This window comes from Populus alba, chromosome 6 (genome assembly GCF_005239225.2).
Source record: "Populus alba chromosome 6, ASM523922v2, whole genome shotgun sequence".
In the NCBI taxonomy this organism is placed as follows: domain Eukaryota; kingdom Viridiplantae; phylum Streptophyta; class Magnoliopsida; order Malpighiales; family Salicaceae; genus Populus; species Populus alba.
Window position 1 is genome coordinate 8,068,786 of NC_133289.1, and position 19,557 is coordinate 8,088,342.

General features: G+C 34.9%; 3 protein-coding genes and 1 pseudogene across 3 annotated transcripts; all 4 read left to right on the plus strand.

Annotated features, from left to right (window-relative positions):
* The first annotated feature begins 3,387 nt into the window (after window positions 1-3,387).
* Window positions 3,388-6,461, plus strand: LOC118048460 (laccase-4). The gene is made up of 6 exons (XM_035058149.2): window positions 3,388-3,571; window positions 4,207-4,358; window positions 4,447-4,691; window positions 4,829-4,957; window positions 5,063-5,989; window positions 6,093-6,461. The coding sequence occupies exons 1-6, from the start codon at window positions 3,479-3,481 to the stop codon at window positions 6,221-6,223; spliced, it is 1,677 nt and encodes a 558-aa protein (XP_034914040.1). The 5' UTR covers window positions 3,388-3,478; the 3' UTR covers window positions 6,224-6,461.
* Window positions 6,462-11,023: 4,562 nt separating this feature from the next.
* Window positions 11,024-12,926, plus strand: LOC118048461 (laccase-4-like). Its single transcript, XM_073409697.1, has 6 exons — window positions 11,024-11,200; window positions 11,721-11,872; window positions 11,963-12,077; window positions 12,122-12,218; window positions 12,386-12,499; window positions 12,583-12,926. Exons 1-6 carry the CDS (start codon window positions 11,105-11,107, stop codon window positions 12,924-12,926), a joined length of 918 nt encoding a protein of 305 aa, XP_073265798.1. The 5' UTR covers window positions 11,024-11,104.
* Window positions 12,927-12,951: 25 nt separating this feature from the next.
* On the plus strand, window positions 12,952-14,107 carry LOC140954224 (laccase-4-like; annotated as a pseudogene).
* A 718-nt stretch (window positions 14,108-14,825) lies between these two features.
* On the plus strand, window positions 14,826-18,789 carry LOC118048459 (putative respiratory burst oxidase homolog protein H). Its single transcript, XM_073409671.1, is given in 14 exon segments — window positions 14,826-15,140; window positions 15,142-15,220; window positions 15,321-15,483; window positions 15,561-15,609; window positions 15,717-16,724; window positions 16,830-16,925; window positions 17,021-17,136; window positions 17,218-17,320; window positions 17,426-17,526; window positions 17,611-17,776; window positions 17,874-17,981; window positions 18,091-18,219; window positions 18,320-18,398; window positions 18,571-18,789. Coding segments are annotated over 14 exon segments (2,622 nt in total). The 3' UTR covers window positions 18,681-18,789.
* The last annotated feature ends 768 nt before the right edge of the window (window positions 18,790-19,557 follow it).

Here is a 19,557-nt window from a genome sequence, read left to right on the forward strand (position 1 = left end):
CTACGCAGTTCAACGACGGTGGACTCATTTGTCTATTTGATGAGATTAGGAGTATAAAACGGATAAAATGCTGTTCAAGAATTGTCTCCAACAGGATAAATAAAGAAATAAAGTGGGTAAATTCGGGGGATATTGAGTTGTTGCTTACCCACCGTTGGTTTAATCTTTGCTTTCAAACACGCCATAAAGTTTTTGGGGTTGCCATCGGATGCATCTCATGAAAGGCATTTCTCAACCGTTTATTCTCTTAGGCTGTAAGCATCCCAATATTCTACTTGGAATTTTCTTTTAGAAATTCTAGATCTTGGAATATTGTGGCTAAAGTAAACGATCCCCTCTCATTACATAATTTTTTTTATATATAAAAATAAAACCCTTCAAGACCATTACAATATGTATATTTAACTAGCAAAGAAAAAGTATCAAAGGAGAGGATCTTGTTTGTTTCTACATTTTAAAAGTGTTTTAAAAAAAATTAAAATTTTTTTTATTTTTTTATTAACTTCAAATTAATATGTTTTTTATTGTTTTCAAATTATTTTAATATCCGTAAAAAATAATTTTTTAAAAATAAAAAAAAAATCACTGGCATGTATTTTAACACGAAAAATTATTTAAAAAATAACCACAAACATACTGTCAAACAAGCTAAATTGGAAAAGTTGAACTTCAATAGCGTTTAAGAATGCAATCCAAATCATTATTTGATAAAAAATTAATTTTTTATATAATTTTAAATTATTTTGATGCGTTAATATTAAAAATAAATTTTAAAAAAATAAAAAAAATCCTCTTGAACAAGAATCATTATATTTAATATCGTTGCAATTTGTTAATCGGCTTAGTGCTTGAATTTCTATAAACAAAAAGGATCTATTGTTGATGATTATAGACTTTAGAGTGCTTATTAACCGTTCAAGTTAAATGAATTCATTTTCACCCCAAACTATCAATTCCTTTTGATTTAAGTGGGAAAATTACCGATTCATACATTCAGACCGATTAGTAACATTTTGAGGACGAGATTGGTAACACATAATTGAATGTAGGGCACTCTTGATCATTTCCAATTGAAGACGGGAATAATAATATATAGGCATCATCGTTTTCTATTTCCTGTGAAAAGGGGTTTCAATCTGAGTTTTCTTGAATTTTAATTTTTATTTTTTTTAATTTTAAAATTATTTTAACATACTATATGAAAAATAAATTTAAAAAACAAAATTATTTTAATATATGTTTTTTAAAAATATTTTAAAAAATAATCACTATCTCAAACACTCCACCAAAAAAGAAAATTTTGTTTCATTTACCATTAATAAAAATCAAAATGCAAGGTTAAAGTAGTGCTATAGTATTGATGCTAGATGCGGACGAAATCAACACAGGAAAAATAGCGATCACAAGTAGCTCAAAACTTTATCTAATAGATCATCAAAGAAATTTTTAATTTAAAATTCAATTACTAGATATTCTCTTCTCAAATAATTTATTCTTTATAAGATATTTATAATTTCTTAAATATATAAAAAAACAGACCTAAAATAACTAGTAAATTCAAAAATAAAGAAAAATATAATAAAAATTTTAAACAAACTAAAAAGTAAAAAATAAAAAAATTACAAAACTAATTTAAATGGTTACTTTTGGGCCTGATATGGAGAATCTTCTGGAATTTAGCATAATAATTTTTAAAAAATATAGCTTAATTAATTAGATTTTTAATTTGTTTTTTAGAAATTACTAGTTCAAATTTTTTAAATTTAGAGTCTTAGAAAATTTATATAATTATTAACTTTATAACCCATAAAATTAATTAAAATACACATAAATTTTCCGAACATTCAATTTAATAAAAAATAAAATAGCATCGAATTTTACTGCTACTGCACTATTGCATCACGTTCTATTAAACATGGCAAAATATGGGCATTTGCAAATGCATTGAAGACCTGAATTATTGGATCAGAAATCTCCATTGACTCTGGAACTTAAGTACACATTTTGCAGGAATTGTAAGACTTTTTAGGATTAATGGCTTCACCAGCTTTTATTATAATAAGGTAATTTTTCAATTTGGTTTTGTATTTGAGTCAATTTTATTCTTAAATTTATGTTATATTTAAAATATATTAATTATTTTACTAAGACTTTCATATCAAACAACTAGAACTAGTTAAGTAATTTACATATAATTATTTTTTTATTTCTAAAATACCTTTATAAACTAGAAAAATAGAAACTTTTATGTCCAAGTTATATGACTGAGTCTGGTGATTTAGCTTGAAAATTTTGCTAGAATGATAGATTAAAAACTTGTATGCTCAATAATAAAGTTAATTAAATTAAGGATATAATGATGGATTGAAGAATTATCCTTTAATATAATAACAAATAAATAACTAACTAAATTTTTAGGATATTTATTCAAAAAACCATGTTAACTCAATAGCTTAAATTATTAAGTGAGTTTCTAAAATATGATTTATATTATTTTTTAACACACCTTTTCAAGTGAAAGCTTTTTCAGACTTGAAACTTGCACAAACCCACATTATCTTATGCTTAATTTTATGATCGCTTAGTCATCAAAATTCTTATATCATATAAAAAACCAATTCAACCGAATAACATAAGCTATTAAATGAGATCAAAGATATAATTTATATTATTTTTTAACAATTTAGAGCCTATTTGTTTTTGCGTTTAAAAAACGCTTTTAAAAATAACTAATTTTTCTTTTACTTTCTTGTGTTTTAATTTCTTTTTATATTTTTAAATCGTTTTAATGTGTTGATAAATAAATAAATAAAAAATAAAAAAAAAAATATATATATTATTTTAATATATTTTTAAATAAAAATATATTTTAAAAAATTATCTCAATATCATCCTTCTTCACCTTTGCATTTTATTTTTACATAATTACATCTACAAAAGGCCAGATGCATGTGTTCGCTGAATTACTGCATGTGCCTAATGTGGCTATACACTAAAGCAGAGTGGGGGAGGCCGATACATGGAAACTTACTGAAGCAATCATAGTAAAAAAAAAAAACAAAAAAGGGGTCATAGATGCATAATTTAGAAAACTTTTGAATAGCTGCACATCACTACTGATCTACGCTTCTGGTAATCAAGTAGTAAGTTTGTTACCCCAAATTTCCACCAACAAAATTTCCATTAAGGTTTTAAGTAGACGAAAATGGTAGAGGCCGTCTGCTTACAAATCCACGTCGATCCAGAGACTTTATGTAACATGTAAGAAATCCAGTGAGATTTGTTATCAAATTCTTGTTTTCCAAGAATCTACACACCCACCTAACTACGATAAAAACGACATGTAAGCAATTCCTCAAAATTCCCTTATAAGGTTCAGGTGGCCAGTCACGCAGATGAATACAACAAAGCCTGAAAGCAAGAAGTAAGAGCCAATAGCAAGAGAGGATTGCAAGAGAAAGATCAGAAAGTTGGCGATATGGAGTACGCTTGCCGGCTCCGATTTATGCTTCTTGCTGTCTGCCTCTTCCCTGCTCTGGTCCAGTGCAGGGTCCGGCATTACAAATTTAATGTAAGTATAATACTGCTGTAGAATGCCTTCATCTGTCAAAAGCTTGAACTGCTCGAGGCTGAGGTCATTTGTCTCAGTCACAGAGAAGGATTTCTTGAAAAAGCATTTCATTATTAGAAGATAACTACGTTTTGCACGACGCATTGTACATCAAGACACTGATCACTGCCTTAGGCGTAAAATCATGCAACTATAGCTTTTGCCTGACTTGTCCATGATTAGAATGAATCATAAAGTTCCCCACCTATAGCCACTGTTTTAAATACCAGGAAAGTTTCTTCTTATTTATACTTTATTGGGTAAATAATTGCAGCAGAAAGCTCTCATAATCCATCCATACATTCATGCAACTAGTCAAGTAGTAGTAGTCGTAATAATAACACAATAAGTTTACAGAAATAGTTGAGTACATGGTCAAAATGGGGCCAACTTAGAGATGAAAGATGAAGTTCGACGACATGTAAGTAACCATAAAGCTAAGAAACAATAAGAGAATTAAAATCTCAAATTACTACAGAGCTATAATGACATATTAATAGTCACAACCAATATGGACAGTTTAGCAGTCATGACCTTTGAATTATATGCATTTGATGTAGAAATGAGCTTAAATATTTCACCAATCATTTCAACAGGTGGTGATGAAGAATACTACCAGACTATGCTCTAGGAAGCCGATTGTTACCGTCAATGGCCGCTTCCCAGGACCCACTCTGTATGCCAGAGAAGACGATACAGTTCTTGTAAAAGTTGTTAACCATGTCAAATATAATGTTTCTATTCACTGGTAAGCTAACGAAACAAACCCTGTCTAACAGTTATACTTCAATTGATCATGACTGATTCCGATGCGTATTCTTCTTGGTATTCGGCAGGCATGGCATCAGGCAACTAAGAACGGGCTGGGCTGATGGACCAGCCTACATTACACAATGCCCCATCCAGCCAGGGCAAAGCTATGTCTACAACTTCACAATCACTGGTCAGAGGGGCACACTTCTTTGGCACGCCCATATTCTCTGGCTAAGGGCCACAGTTCATGGTGCCCTGGTTGTCTTGCCTAAACGCGGCATCCCCTACCCATTCCCAGCTCCTCATAAAGAGGTGGTTGTTGTATTAGGTGAGCAGGATACATCATAGCTATTTCTTTCACTAATACTCTTGAAATTATGTGCATTCCGACCATAATTCAATGCTTTAAGGTTCTTGGTTATTAAATATGTAACCTGAGACTAATCCGGTGACGTGAAATTGCAGCTGAATGGTGGAAATCAGATACTGAAGCTGTGATCAACGAGGCTCTTAAATCTGGACTAGCTCCAAATGTCTCTGATGCTCACACAATTAACGGCCATCCAGGAGCTGTCTCAGCTTGTTCTTCACAGGGTATTCAACTAAGATTAATGACCATAAGATATACTTCAAAGTTCTGGCTCTTAATGCTTGCTTCTAATAAATGTCTGATACAGAAAGATTTTTGGATTCATGCAGGCGGTTTCACATTGCCAGTCAAAAGTGGCGAGACCTACATGCTACGGTTGATCAATGCAGCACTCAATGAAGAGCTCTTCTTCAAAATTGCAGGGCATAAGCTTACAGTCGTCGAAGTTGATGCCACCTATGTCAAACCATTCAAAACCGATACAGTCCTAATTGCCCCAGGCCAGACCACCAATGTCCTTGTCACAACTAGCAAAAATACAGGCAAGTACTTGGTTGCTGCCTCCCCGTTCATGGATTCTCCAATTGCGGTAGACAACATGACAGCAACAGCCACTTTGCAGTATTCAGGAGCACTCGCTAACTCCCCCACAACTCTCACCACCCCACCTCCAAAGAATGCCACTGCAGTTGCCAACCAATTTACCAATTCTCTCCGCAGCCTTAACTCAAGAAGATTTCCTGCCAAAGTCCCATTGAGCGTTGATCACAACCTTTTCTTTACAGTTGGTCTAGGAGTTAACCCATGTCCAAGTTGCAAAGCTGGTAATGGCAGCAGGGTTGTTGCTAGTATTAACAATGTCACATTTGTGATGCCAACCACTGCCCTGCTTCAAGCACATTTCTTCAACACCAGCGGGGTGTTCACCACTGATTTTCCTGCAAAGCCACCGCATGTTTTCAATTACACTGGCACTCCACCTACAAATTTACAGACCAAAAGTGGAACTAAAGTTTACAGGCTGAGCTACAACTCGACAGTCCAACTTGTAATGCAAGATACTGGGATCATATCCCCTGAGAACCATCCGATCCATTTACATGGATTCAATTTCTTTGCTGTCGGTAGGGGAGTAGGGAATTACAATCCGAAGACTGATACTAAGAAATTCAACCTCGTTGATCCTGTTGAACGGAACACAATTGGAGTGCCTTCTGGTGGATGGGTGGCGATAAGATTTCGCGCCGATAATCCAGGTAATTGCTGTTTAATGTTTTCGTTTGGAAGTCCACAGAGCTTGGCATTTTCAAGTTTGTTTAATTTCACGTTCTCTGATTTTCTTCTTTGCATCTCTTGTAGGAGTTTGGTTCATGCATTGCCATCTAGAGGTGCACACTACATGGGGACTTAAGATGGCGTTCTTGGTAGACAATGGCAAAGGCCCTAAGGAGTCTCTTCTACCGCCGCCAAGCGACCTTCCAAAATGTTGAAACCATGTGAAGAAATTCAATAGCTTGAAAGATAGAAGCAGTAGTGGATCAGAAAACTTGGTCAGGGGAGAAAGATTCAATGGTCAAAAAGAGAAGAGTTTGTAAAAAACAAAAACAAAAACATAAAAATAAAACAATTAGAGTTAAAGATCCTATTTTTTTTCTTGAGTGAATTGGAAGATTTGCTCAAGCGAGTTTGAATAAAATTTTGTGAGCGGTATAGCTGTTTCAATTCAAATGTTATTTTTTCTTGAATAAATATATACATTGAAGATTTGATCACAAAGCCATTCATGATCAATAAAACTTGCATGCTTCTAAATATGTTCATGGGTCGGGTCGGATAAGACCTAGATCAGGCCCGATTAACTTTTCTAAGCTATATATTGACCAGTGTCTAGCCAGGATCGGTACTTGGGCTTTCAAGCCCTTTAAGAAATAAGAAAATAAAAATAAAGGCAAAATAATATGTATCAATAGTAAATGCTAGAGTTCGATTAGAATTAGTCTCTTTTTTTTTAGACAAGTATCGAAATTGTTAAAGAATAAGGAAGCTAAGTTTTAGCAGCGCGAAACAAATATATATATATAACATGGCAATGATCAGAAATTCTAGCAATGATTGCATTTCTTAGACCCAAAAGCTGTATGGTGAAGTAAAAAATTATTATTTTAATATATTTTAAAATAAAAAAAATAACCTTTATTATATTCTCAAATAAATACTAGGTGAAGAGAGAAAAAGAAGGGAAAAATACAAACTGAAGCATGGAGTTACTAGGAACTTAATTTTGTAGTTTATTAAAATAAATTAAGTAATTATAGTTTTAACTATATATTTCCTCTTTTTGTTTTTAAAACCATTTATAACTTAATATTTTTCATCCATTTTATGTTGTTTTTCCAATAGATTTATTTTTTTATTTTTTTTTTAAAAGAGAAAAGATAAATTAAGAAGATTGATAAAATAGAAGATACCTTCATTTTTTTTCCCCAATATCCTTAAGATAAAAACTGGTTAGAAAATAGTGAAGTTGTAGATGCATTGATACTATTCACTAAAACATTCTAATCACATCTGTCTTTTCCATAAAAAAAACTTATAACTAGTTCTTGGGACATCAAAGTCGTTTGACGAGGTGCCTTAGTCATTCTCAAATTAATTAGGGGCAATTATATCTTTTTCAATTTTAAAAATACAGTGAAAAGACTGAAATGATTTTAAAAGCAAAAATTTTAATGCTGTCATCAGGGACAATTTGATACTTTTAAAATAGTTTTTTTTTGTTTGTTATTATCATGTAATATGAGGGGTAATTTTGTATTTGGACAAATATATATATAAAAAATAAAAAAACATAGTGAAATGATCAAAATGCCATTGGAAGTCAAAAAATTATAATAAAAAATTATCTCAAGGGACTTTTTCCATAGGTTTTTTCATTATTAACATGTAAAATTATGAGCGATTTGATATTTGAATAAAAAAAAAATTTAGGCATATGTACGACACCCCGAAGCATACGGGAGGCGCCAACACACTATGGGTGGCGTGTGCGACGCCTCCCATTGTCCAAAAATACCCTTTCATCAAGTCATTGGAAACACCACCATGTTTTGTTTTTTGTTGGTATGATGCATGTCTTAGGTTATGATTCAGTTTGTCGTCGATGGACCTTTCTACTCATTTCTTTTTTCTTCTCTTCTCACTTCTTCTTCAAAAATTATAGTTTGCTCTTTTTGTTGTTGGTGTTTCAACTTCAATCATTATTCTTTTGATTTTTAATTTTTGTTCTTGGCTTTTTTATATAATTTTTTTTTTAATTTCATTCTTCAATCACAATTCACTAAATATTATATTTTTTAATTTATCCTCATTCTTTTGATTTATAATTTTTATGTAGCCTTAACAAATAAGGTGTACCTTGCAAAAATTGGAACTCTTTGCTACTACCTCTCGTGTGTCCATGTAAAATAAAAAAATCACTAACTTTTGAATCCTAATGAAACATGGGAACCTTGCCAATTAATAACTCTAAGTATGTCACCTCTAGTGTCTTTGTAGAATAAGAAAGCCACTTTATAAGAAATCTATAAGTTAGAAGGAAAGACAATCCTAAACCAACTAGAAAAATAATGCAATTTCCGCATAGTAGTTTCTAGTTTTTATCTCAAGGCCTTCCCAAATTTCGATTGATATTCAAATTTAACCTTATAAAAAATAAGGTATGTGAAATCTTTTGGCAAAATATCAATTCGATCCAATGTTCCGATTGAAAATTATACTTGTTAGCATAAAATTGTACATTAGAAAGAAAAAAAAAAGGCCTAAAATTACCTCTCCTTGCCCAACCCTTTTATGGACCATATTAATCAAGGCTTAGACACCCTTTCTTGAAATTTTAAAACTTGACTTAACCCAAATATCTTGAATAAGCCTATCAAATAACTCTTAAATCTTTTTGGTCAAATGATACAAGGTCAAAATCTTTGGCTTCTCCTTCCTCATTCTCATTAGTCATCTCATCAATGATCCTACACCTCACCAAATATCACATTCATCCTCTCAAATTGTTGTTCTATAACCACTAACAAAAATAAGATGTTCTCTTTTTCTCCTTTTTAGAGGATGCCCCATCTTTGAAAGACATTGTCAAATTTAAAATTTTATGTTAGCAATAAAAAACAATTATCATAACTTACTTCCTTGCGTGTTTACACTCAATAATCAACAGGTTGTGGTCATTCATCCAATAGCTTCGATTATTTGGTTCAAGGTAATCACTAGATCAAGTTTTTATCTTCAATTCGATTTTATCTTTTTTGGGTTGTATTTTTTCTTGTTTATAAGTTCACATAACAAGAAACTATTTTATAATAAACCTAAACCTAGGTTCAAGCCACATCGTGTCGACACATGCTTGCGTATAAGTTTAAGTTCAAAACCCACTTTGCTTATGACATTTTCCCTCTAACAAATTGGGTTCTCTTTGTTCTCAATATTAACTCTTCGCTTTCTTACTAAATAAGCCACAAAAAAAACTTATTTCTTTCCAATGCGGAATAGAGTTTTTAAAGGGCTTTGGGTTTCACTATAACATTTCAATCAATGGTTCTTTGAGAATAATTTTTTTATTTATCCATAATTTATTTAAATCATATTAATATTCTATGTTAAAGAGTTTATGCTGGAAATTAAATTCCAACAAAGTTTTAACCCTAAAAATGAATAGATCCACTTTTAATTTGGCCTCAAATATTTTCATTAACCATGTTCCAAGACAAATTTTGCAACAAAATGCCCCCCTAACAAAGCAAAATGTTTTTATTACAATACTAATGTCAATAAAAATGAGTAACGGATGTTGATGTATTTAGATATAACTAGTTTATTTTCTACATTATCGTTGTGTTGGATGAAATTTTATTGGAACATAAGAAAATAATCTATAAACCATATGAAACTTTTCGGCATTATCATTAAACTAGGTACAACGGTTCAAACTTGACAACTCTTAACATGACTATTTGTTTAGATCAAGTTTTAAATTAAATTATATGAAAGTTGCATTTATGTGACATTGTTTACTAGGTAGGTGCAAAGAAAAAAAGACATTTCAGGTTCAACCTGCAAAACCTGTGACCGAAGTTATGGGCTTCACCAAGTCAAATTAATTTTTTAATTTAATTATATAATAAAAAATATACATTTTGATTTACCATCAATCCAATTTTAAATAATAAAATTAAAAAAAAACCTCACATTAAAAGATAATATCAAAAGAAAAAACAAAAAAACAAAAAATACTCAAATGGTGTGTTACGATAAAGCCGAACACGCAGGCACGTGGGCTTGGGGGAGGCCTGCAGGCTTGGGCCGAGCACATCTTCTTTATTTGAAAAAAGAAGACAAGCAACTCTCATCTATCTTTTGAAAGAAGATACTGCTGCTATCTGTAGCTAGGAATCAAACCCACAACCTCGACACAATATATCAACTTGATTCATTGTTGAATAATTAAGCCGAATCAAGCCATTTAGTTGTTTCCTTTTTACTATTAGATTTGAAATCAATGGTTTTAACAAACAGACGGATGCGCAAAAGCATTGAATTGAAAATATTGATCGGATCATGCATGGATTTTCATATAATAATGAATCCAAAAAACACACATCACCGTGGAAAGGACCTGGTGAGCATTCATCTGTAGAATTCAGAACCGCAAGTAATCCTGGGACATCCTTTACAAGGACTACAAGTAATGCCTTGAAAAGGATAGTTTGGCCTACCCAACTTATAACCCATATTGTTCTTACGTCTACGAAGAGCACTACACCCTGAAAAAGAGTAATAAAATAAGATAAACTCTAAAATGGTGGTTAATTAAGGTGACTTGTCTGTTGCTGATCAATTGACCACATGTTCTTTTACTCTGTTTTTATATTGTTGTGAACCTACTTGAGTAAATAGTAGGACAAGAGAATGTTTTCAGGATTAATATGCAGGAAGTGGGTACCAAATTTAATCATTTAATTTACAGATTTCCTATGCCACCAAATTATCAAACTTCCATGCAAGGTTCCTAACAAATGCAAAAATTAGAAAACACATGGTCTGCTTCCCAATCTATGTTGATCCATGAACAAGAAGACTTTATGTAGCATGTAAGAAACCTCGTGAGATTAGGCTGCTAATCCTTGTTTTCCAAGAGTGCACTCACCCACCTAACCTAACTGTGAAAAACGACATGGCAGCAATTCCCATATTCCCTTTATAAGGTTGAGGTAGCCAGTCACGGATGAAGACAACAAGCTTGAAAGCAAGAAGGAAACCAACAGCAACAGAGAGATTGCCACAGAAAGGTCTCAAAGTCAGCAAAGATGGAGCACTCCAATTGGGTCATCCGTTTTATGCTTCTTGCTGTCTTCCTCCTCCCTGCTTTGGTCGAGTGCAGGATTCGTCATTACAAGTTCAATGTAAGTTAAATGCTGTAGCAAGCTTCCATGTGACGAAAGCTTGAACTGCTTGAGCTTTAGCTCATTAGTCTCATTCATGTGACGAAAATCTTCTTTGAAATGCATTTCGTTATTAGAAGATAGCCATGTTTTGCACGATGCAGTGTACATCATGACACTGCCTTGGCTTAAAATCATGCAACTTTACCCATATCTTTTTCCTGACTAGTCCATGATTCAAATGGAAATCATAGAGTTACCACCTACCTATAGCCACTATTTTAAATACCAGAAAAGTTTATTCTAGTGCTTACTTTATGGTTAAATAATTGCAGCAGAAAGCTCTCACTATATATATATGTTCAAGGAACCATTAAAAAAAATATTAAATAGGAAAAGGGTGGTAAGATCTAAAATCACTGTAGTGACATAATTTGTCACAACAAATTAAACAATATGGACAGTTTAGCAGTCATGACCTTTGAATTATATACATTTGATGTAGAAATGAGCTTAAATATTTCACCAATCATTTCAACAGGTGGTGATGAAGAATACTACCAGACTATGCTCTAGGAAGCCGATTGTTACCGTCAATGGCCGCTTCCCAGGACCCACTCTGTATGCCAGAGAAGACGATACAGTTCTTGTAAAAGTTGTTAACCATGTCAAATATAATGTTTCTATTCACTGGTAAGCCCTAACGAAAACAAACCCTGTCTAACAGTTATACTTCAATGATCATGACTGATTCCGATGCGTATTCTTCTTGGTATTCGGCAGGCATGGCATCAGGTCAACTGTAAGAACGGGCTGGGCTGAATGGACCAGCCAATACAATTACACAATGCCCCATCCAGCCAGGGCAAAGCTATGTCTACAACTTCACCAATCACTGGTCAGAGGGGCACACTTTCTTGGCACGCACATATTCTCTGGCAGGGCCCACAGTTCATGGTGCCCTGGTTGTCTTGCCTAAACGCGGCATCTCCCTACGTTCCGTTCCCAGCTCCTCATAAAGAGGTGGTTGTTGTATTAGGTGAGCAGGATACATCATAGCTATTTCTTTCACTAATACTCTGAAATTATGTGCATGTTCCGACGCATAATTCAATGCTTTAAGGTTCTTGGCTTTATTAAATATGTAACCTGAGACTATGATGAGGGCGGTGACGTGAAATTGCAGCTGAATGAGTGGAAATTCAGATACTGAAGCTGTGATCAACGAGGCTCTTAAATCTGGACTAGCTCCAAATGTCTCTGAATGCTCACAATTAACGGCCATCCAGGAGCCTTTGTCTCAGCTTGTTTCTTCACAGGGTATTCAACTAAGATTAATGACCATAAGATATACTTCAAAGTTCTGGCTCTTAATGCTTGCTTCTAATAAATGTCTGATACAGAAAGATTTTTGGGATTCATGCAGGCGGTTTTCAACATTGCCAGTCAAAAGTGGCGAGACCTACATGCTACGGTTGATCAATGCAGCAACTCAATGAAGAGCTCTTCTTCAAAATTGCAGGGCATAAGCTTACAGTCGTCGAAGTTGATGCCACCTATGTCAAACTCCATTCAAAACCGATACAGTCCTAATTGCCCCCAGGCCAGACCACCAATGTCCTTGTCACAACTAGCAAAAATACAGGCAAGTACTTGGTTGCTGCGTCCCCGTTTCATGGATTCTCCAATTGCGGTGGACAACATGACAGCAAGCAAGCACTTTGCAGTATTCAGGAGCACTCGCTAACTCCCCCACAACTCTCACACACCCCACCTCCAAAGAATGGCCACTGCAGTTGCCAACCAATTTACCAATTCTCTCCGCAGCCTTAACTCAAGAAGATTTCCTGCCAAAGTCCCATTGAGCGTTGATCACAACCTTTTCTTTACAGTTGGTCTAGGAGTTAACCCATGTCCAAGTTGCAAAGCTGGTAATGGCAGCAGGGTGTTGCTAGTATTAACAATGTCACATTTGTGATGCCAACCACTGCCCTGCTTCAAGCACATTTCTTCAACACCAGCGGGGTGTTCACCACTTGATTTTCCTGCAAAGCCAACCGCATGTTTTCAATTACACTGGCACTCCACCTACAAATAATTACAGACCAAAGTGGAACTAAAGTTTACAGGCTGAGCTACAACTCGACAGTCCAACTTGTAATGCAAGATACTGGGATCATATCCCCTGAGAACCATCCGATCCATTTACATGGATTCAATTTCTTTGCTGTCGGTAGGGGAGTAGGGAATTACAATCCGAAGACTGATACTAAGAAATTCAACCTCGTTGATCCTGTTGAACGGAACACAATTGGAGTACCTTCTGGTGGATGGGTGGCGATAAGATTTCGCGCCGATAATCCTGGTAATTGCTGTTTAATGTTTTCGTTTGGAAGTCCACAGAGCTTGGCATTTTCAAGTTTGTTTAATTTCACGTTCTCTGATTTTCTTCGTTGCATCTCTTGTAGGAGTTTGGTTCATGCATTGCCATCTAGAGGTGCACACTACATGGGGACTTAAGATGGCGTTCTTGGTAGACAATGGCAAAGGCCCTAAGGAGTCTCTTCTACCGCCGCCAAGCGACCTTCCAAAATGTTGAAACCATGTGAAGAAATTCAATAGCTTGAAAGATAGAAGCAGTAGTGGATCAGAAAACTTGGTCAGGGGAGAAAGATTCAATGGTCAAAAAGAGAAGAGTTTGTAAAAAACAAAAAAACAAAAAACAAAAAACATAAAAATAAAACAATTAGAGTTAAGGATCCTATTTTTTTTCTTGAGTAAATTGAAAGATTTTCTCAAGCGAGTTTGAATAAAAAAAGATTCTCGAATATGTATTGAAAATTCGGTGGCTAATTAAGCCTGTTCAATTGTTTGTATATCGTTTGAACTGTTTGTTAGAATTTGAAAGAACCTTCACATTTTATTGAAGTACACTGTCCAATTGCTGATATGAACAACTCCAATCCTTATAATATTGATGCAGCAACTGTCTTTCCCTCCCTGGCACTGCACCCTGTATTTCCCATTCTTGATCCCTCTTTGCAGGAAAGAAACAAATAACATAAAAGTCCAGATATAACATTTACTCCTACTACATACCATCGTCTCTTTTCTTTTCCCTCTCTTTTTCCTTTTTTTATTTGCAGCATCAAGTCCTGAAGGAGGGTATGATTAATTTTGGATCCCATGATAGCTAGACAGATTAGTAGTTCTAAACTGGCTGGATACTACATATGATAGAACGTAAATGTTAAAATAAGTAATTGTATATATCCTCCACTAAACTTGGTGCACAAAATGAGTGGGTGGAATTATGTATCATTTTATGGGTGACACTTGGCAGTTAGCTTGCTCCTCGTACAACGCACTAGCTGTCCTATAGGTTGGAACTTGGAAGTTTGAGGTGATCCTGTTGCTTCCTATTTTTAGGCCAATAACTAATCAAACTAGCTTTTACCTTCGTAATATTTCCCTCCTTGCACGCCATTTTGACCGTTTCATATAAAAGAAACCTCTCTTTCTCTCTGTCGCCCTCTCAATCTTTAGCAGATCCTTTATGTTTTCTCACCCTCTTCCAACATCCTCCATTTTTTCTCTCCTTTTTTTCTTAGTTTGATCAAGTGAAGAGAGAACTATCATAGTGTTCATGGGTAGCAGAACAGAATCAAAAAAGTGGATGCTCGAAAGCATTGAAATTGATAGGATGGTGGAAGTTCCTATCAATGATGAACCAAAAAAAACCTTTCCACCCAGAGGACCTGTTGGCGCATCTATCAAGTGGAGTGCAAGTAATCTTGGGGCATCCCTCAGAAGGACTACAAGCAGTGCCTTGAGGAAGAATGGTGTTCTCTCTTCGAAACCTCCTCGCCCCAAGATGGAAAGGACAGCATCATCTGCTGCAAGAGGGCTTAAAAGCCTAAGGTTTCTTGATAGAACAGTGACAGGAAAGGAAATGGATGCAATGGAGATCAATCGAAAGCGCTTTGATCACATTTGCAGTTGATGAAAGGCTCCCAAAGGACAAATTTGGAATCTGCATTGGTATGCTGTTGAAATCTTTCGTCGTTGAGCGTGTGCGCATTATCCTGTTTTTCAAAAAAAAATAACAAACACAAATCGATTACTTGATTCCTTTTTGCAGGACTAGGAGATTCAAAAGAGTTTGCTGGAGAAATATTTGACGCAATTGCTAGGCGTAAGAATATATTCACCGCAAATGGGATCACAAAAGATGAGTTGAAATTGTTTTGGGAAGACATGACTAAACAAGATCTTGATTCTCGACTTGGAATATTTTTTTGAATATGTAAGAAATCCCCCCCGCTGAACTCTGGACAGCTAAAATATTGTGCAATATTAAGCTAACATAACGATGTCCTAGGTGCGACAAGAATGGCGATGGGAGGCTATCGGAGGAGGAAGTGAACGAGGTGTGTATGGTTATATTGTCCTCGTGCACAATTGTTTTTTTTTTTTTTAGTATTATTCTTCCTCCAGATCATGATATTTCGATTTCCTGGTTTACGTCATGCTAAAGATTATAGTGTTAAGTGCCTCCGCAAACAAGCTCACAAATCTTAAACAGTACGCGGCAGTCTATGCAGCTCTAATCATGGAAGAGCTTGATCCTGATCATCTTGGATATATAGGGGTTAGTATTTATGCAAAAACTCTGGTTTCAAATTCTGAGACAATGTGGCAATTAGAAACTCTACTTGTTCTAGTTTTGCAGCTATGGCAGCTAGAAACTCTACTAAGAGAGATGGTGAATAATGAAGATCAAATTACCACGAAGCTCAATAGAAGCGCACATACTCTCACAAGAGCCATGATCCCAAGAAGATATCGGACTCCTGTTACCAAATCATTGTCGCTGTCAGTAGAATATATTCATGAGAATTGGAGGAGAATATGGGTTATGACGTTATGGTTAGCTGTAAACTTGGCACTTTTTATTTGGAAGTTTAAGGAATTCGAGAAATCACCCCTATTCGAAATCTCAAGTTATTGTGTCTGTCTTGCCAAGGCTTCCGCGGAGACTCTCAAGTTGAATATGGCTCTCATTCTTCTTCCTGTTTGCAGAAGAACACTCACTAAGCTTAGATCGTCATTTCTCGGCACCTTTATCCCTTTTGATGACAACATAACCTTTCACAAAAACATTGCTTTGGCCATAGTAATCGCGACTGTAGCTCATACTCTAGCACATGTGCTTTGTAATATTCCGTTGTTGAGTTCATGTCCAAAAGACAAATTCATGGCATATGCTGGACCATTGTTCAATTACCGACAGCCAACTTATTGGTTCTTCATACGAAGTAGTGTAGGCGTCACCGGAATTCTGATTATCCTTGTAATGGGGTTCTCATTTACATTGGCAACACACTATTTCCGAACAAATGTCGTTAAGTTACCAGGGGCGTTTCACAAATTGGCAGGGTTTAATGCTTTCTGGTTTGCGCATCAGTTGCTGGCCTTGGCATACCTGCTATGTTTTTTGCATGGCTACTTCTTAATCTTTGAAAAACCTTGGTATGCAAAAACGGTATGTGCAATCCTCAGCTAGCTACTTGTTCATTAAGCATAACTTTCTCCTCCATCTGGGTTAATGAGGATGCTGAAACTAATTGTGTAATCTAACTTTTCACAGACATGGATGTATCTCATTGGCCCAGTAGTATTCTATGCCACAGAGAGACTCTCGACAAAATATCAGGAACACCATCACCAGGTTGATGTCATTAAGGTCTGTATTAGTGAGATTTCTTCTCCTCAAATCACTTGCTTTCCTGATCCCTGATACTAATTCATTAAACTCATCATGTACTTTGGGAATTACAGGCAGTTATATATACAGGGAATGTTCTTGCTCTATACATGAGCAAGCCTCCAGGATTTAAGTACGAAAGTGGAATGTACCTCTTCATCAAGAGCCCGGATTTGTCAAGTTTTGAATGGTAATAAACTGATCTCTAGTAATTCATTAGAATGCTTTCCATGCCATTTAATAAAAAAATCCCAGTTCTTATTGCTTACAGGCATCCCTTCTCCATCACTTCTGCACCAGGAGATAACAATTTGAGTGTCCACATACGAACCGTGGGTGATTGGACTACGGAACTCAAAAACTTATTTGCAAAGGTTATGGCTTAATTGGTGTTACACAGTATCCATGCAAATGAAGCTGTTTTATAATTGAGATGAGAAATACAAATTATATACTTAAAAGATTGTTATATTTCGCAGGTCTGTGAGGCCCCACCTGCTGCGAAACAAAAACAAGGCAGGCTAAATAGATTGGAAACAATAGCAATGTCGAACTCAAATTATGATCAGATACAAGCAACGTGAGCAAATTAAGTCTTAACTGATCTCCTCGACAGTTTTTTTAAAACAAGAAATATAATAGCCCCTTTTTTTTCTTATGGCAGATTCCCAAAGATCCTGATCAAAGGACCTTTCGGAGCCCCAGCTCAGAATTACAAGAAGTTCGACATCCTATTGCTCATAGGTCTAGGAATCGGAGCAACTCCCTTTATCAGCATTTTGAAGGATCTCCTTAATGGCATCAAACCAAGTGCAGCCGATTCGATGAAGGTAGGTTATGTAGAACCAAACAAGTATCTGTTCCATAAGATTGCTTGGACTAATAAGTTGGAAATCATTTCGGCTAACACATGATTGCACTGATCAGGACCGAGGATGTACAGAAAGAGCATACTTTTACTGGGTCACAAGAGAACAAAGCTCTTTTGATTGGTTTAAGGGTGTCATGGACGATGTTGCAGACTATGATGATAATGTATATAGGTTTTGATAGCTGAAAAAGTCATCCTCTTACATACTTTTCACCCTCATCGCTGTTGCTCTAATCTAACCAGTAATTTTATGGACACTTTTGAATATATCAGCATATAATAGAAATGCACAACTACTTGACTAGCGTGTATGAAGAAGGAGATGCAAGGTCTGCACTTATTGCCATGGTACAAAAACTGCAGCATGCAAAGAATGGACTTGATATTGTCTCCCAAAGCCGGGTACAAATCAGTTTGACAGGCCACTGCATCATCGGCTATATACTAATATACTGTGTTTACTTTTGAATCTTTTTTCCTAACATGCAATAGAATGTGACAGATAAGAACGCATTTTGCAAGGCCCAACTGGAGAAAGGTGTTCGCTCAAATGGCAGAAACGCACAAGTCTTCTCGGATAGGTGAGGATACAGCTATATTGAATTTTCATGTTCTTCAGTTATGAGATTGTTTTTTTATTCGACAATAATAGATGGCTTCGAGTGATCAACTTCCACATCAACCAAAATTGTAATCAAGCTCCGTTTTATACTTAGATATCCTTTATATATTTCTTTATGTTTCGGTTTGCAGGTGTCTTCTACTGTGGAAGCGCTCTGCTTGTCAAAACACTGAGAGAGCTTTGCCAAGAATTTACTCTAGATTCATCAACCCGTTTCCAATTTCATAAGGAGAACTTCTGAATTAGCAATTCTATCCTTCTTGCAACATGGTTTTGCGTCGAGCACTACTGCCCTGTATTAACAGAAGGAAAATTAGCTCTTGAGAATGTTTGAACTGAACAAAAAGGGATGCAGGTATGGAATAATAATAATAATAATAATCTATTTTCTTTTAACATTTTGAGTCCTCTTGATGCTTCATAATGAGTTTTTTTATGTTTGCATTACATCAAAACAAATAATGACAGGTGAAATAAAAAAATATATATTACTTGAAAGCATATATAAAGTTATATAATAAAAATAATACTGGACATTAATTTACTTATACCGTATATTCTGGCATGATCGTGTATTGTTCAAGTAGTTTGAAAAATAATTTATGAATAAAAAAATAATTTTTTTTTTATTTTTTTATAGTTAGAAATCACATAATATCAAACATTATCATAATCTACTGGCAAAAAATTGGTAAACAGTGCTAGAATGCTATATATATATATGGGTGTTCATGGTTCGGTTCGGTTCGGTTTAAACTAAAAAAACCAACCGAACCGAATTACAGTATTGTTGCAAACAATGAACTGAACCGGACCGGAAACCGGTTCAAACCGCACCAGTCCGGTTCGGTTAAATCTGGTTTTTTAAGGAAAAAACCGAGAAACCTAATCCCATGGGTTTTTTTGGTTTTTGTTTTAAAATTGGCTTACAGTTTGGGAAGATTTAGCATGACTAAGCTTTAAAATTGGCTTACGGTTTTAAAGCTTCAAAATTTAAAGCAAGTTCAGCTTTTAAAATAAATGTTAAGCTAATTCACATGGCTAAGTTTTAATATGAATTTACTAACTTTCAATATAAATGAAAATCTGGACATGAATTAGGATGGTAATTAAAATCC

What these genes read in the sequence shown, in the direction of transcription:
- LOC118048460 (XM_035058149.2), top strand. Translation starts at nt 3,479, where the DNA reads ATGGAGTACGCTTGCCGGCTCCGATTTATGCTTCTTGCTGTCTGCCTC. An exon ending in TCCGGCATTACAAATTTAAT is followed by an intron (nt 3,572 to 4,206) that starts GTAAGTATAATA and finishes TCATTTCAACAG; the next exon opens with GTGGTGATGAAGAATACTAC. An exon ending in ATTTCGCGCCGATAATCCAG is followed by an intron (nt 5,990 to 6,092) that starts GTAATTGCTGTT and finishes CATCTCTTGTAG; the next exon opens with GAGTTTGGTTCATGCATTGC.
- LOC118048461 (XM_073409697.1), top strand. Translation starts at nt 11,105, where the DNA reads ATGGAGCACTCCAATTGGGTCATCCGTTTTATGCTTCTTGCTGTCTTC. An exon ending in TATAATGTTTCTATTCACTG is followed by an intron (nt 11,873 to 11,962) that starts GTAAGCCCTAAC and finishes GGTATTCGGCAG; the next exon opens with GCATGGCATCAGGTCAACTG. An exon ending in AGAGGTGGTTGTTGTATTAG is followed by an intron (nt 12,219 to 12,385) that starts GTGAGCAGGATA and finishes GTGGAAATTCAG; the next exon opens with ATACTGAAGCTGTGATCAAC.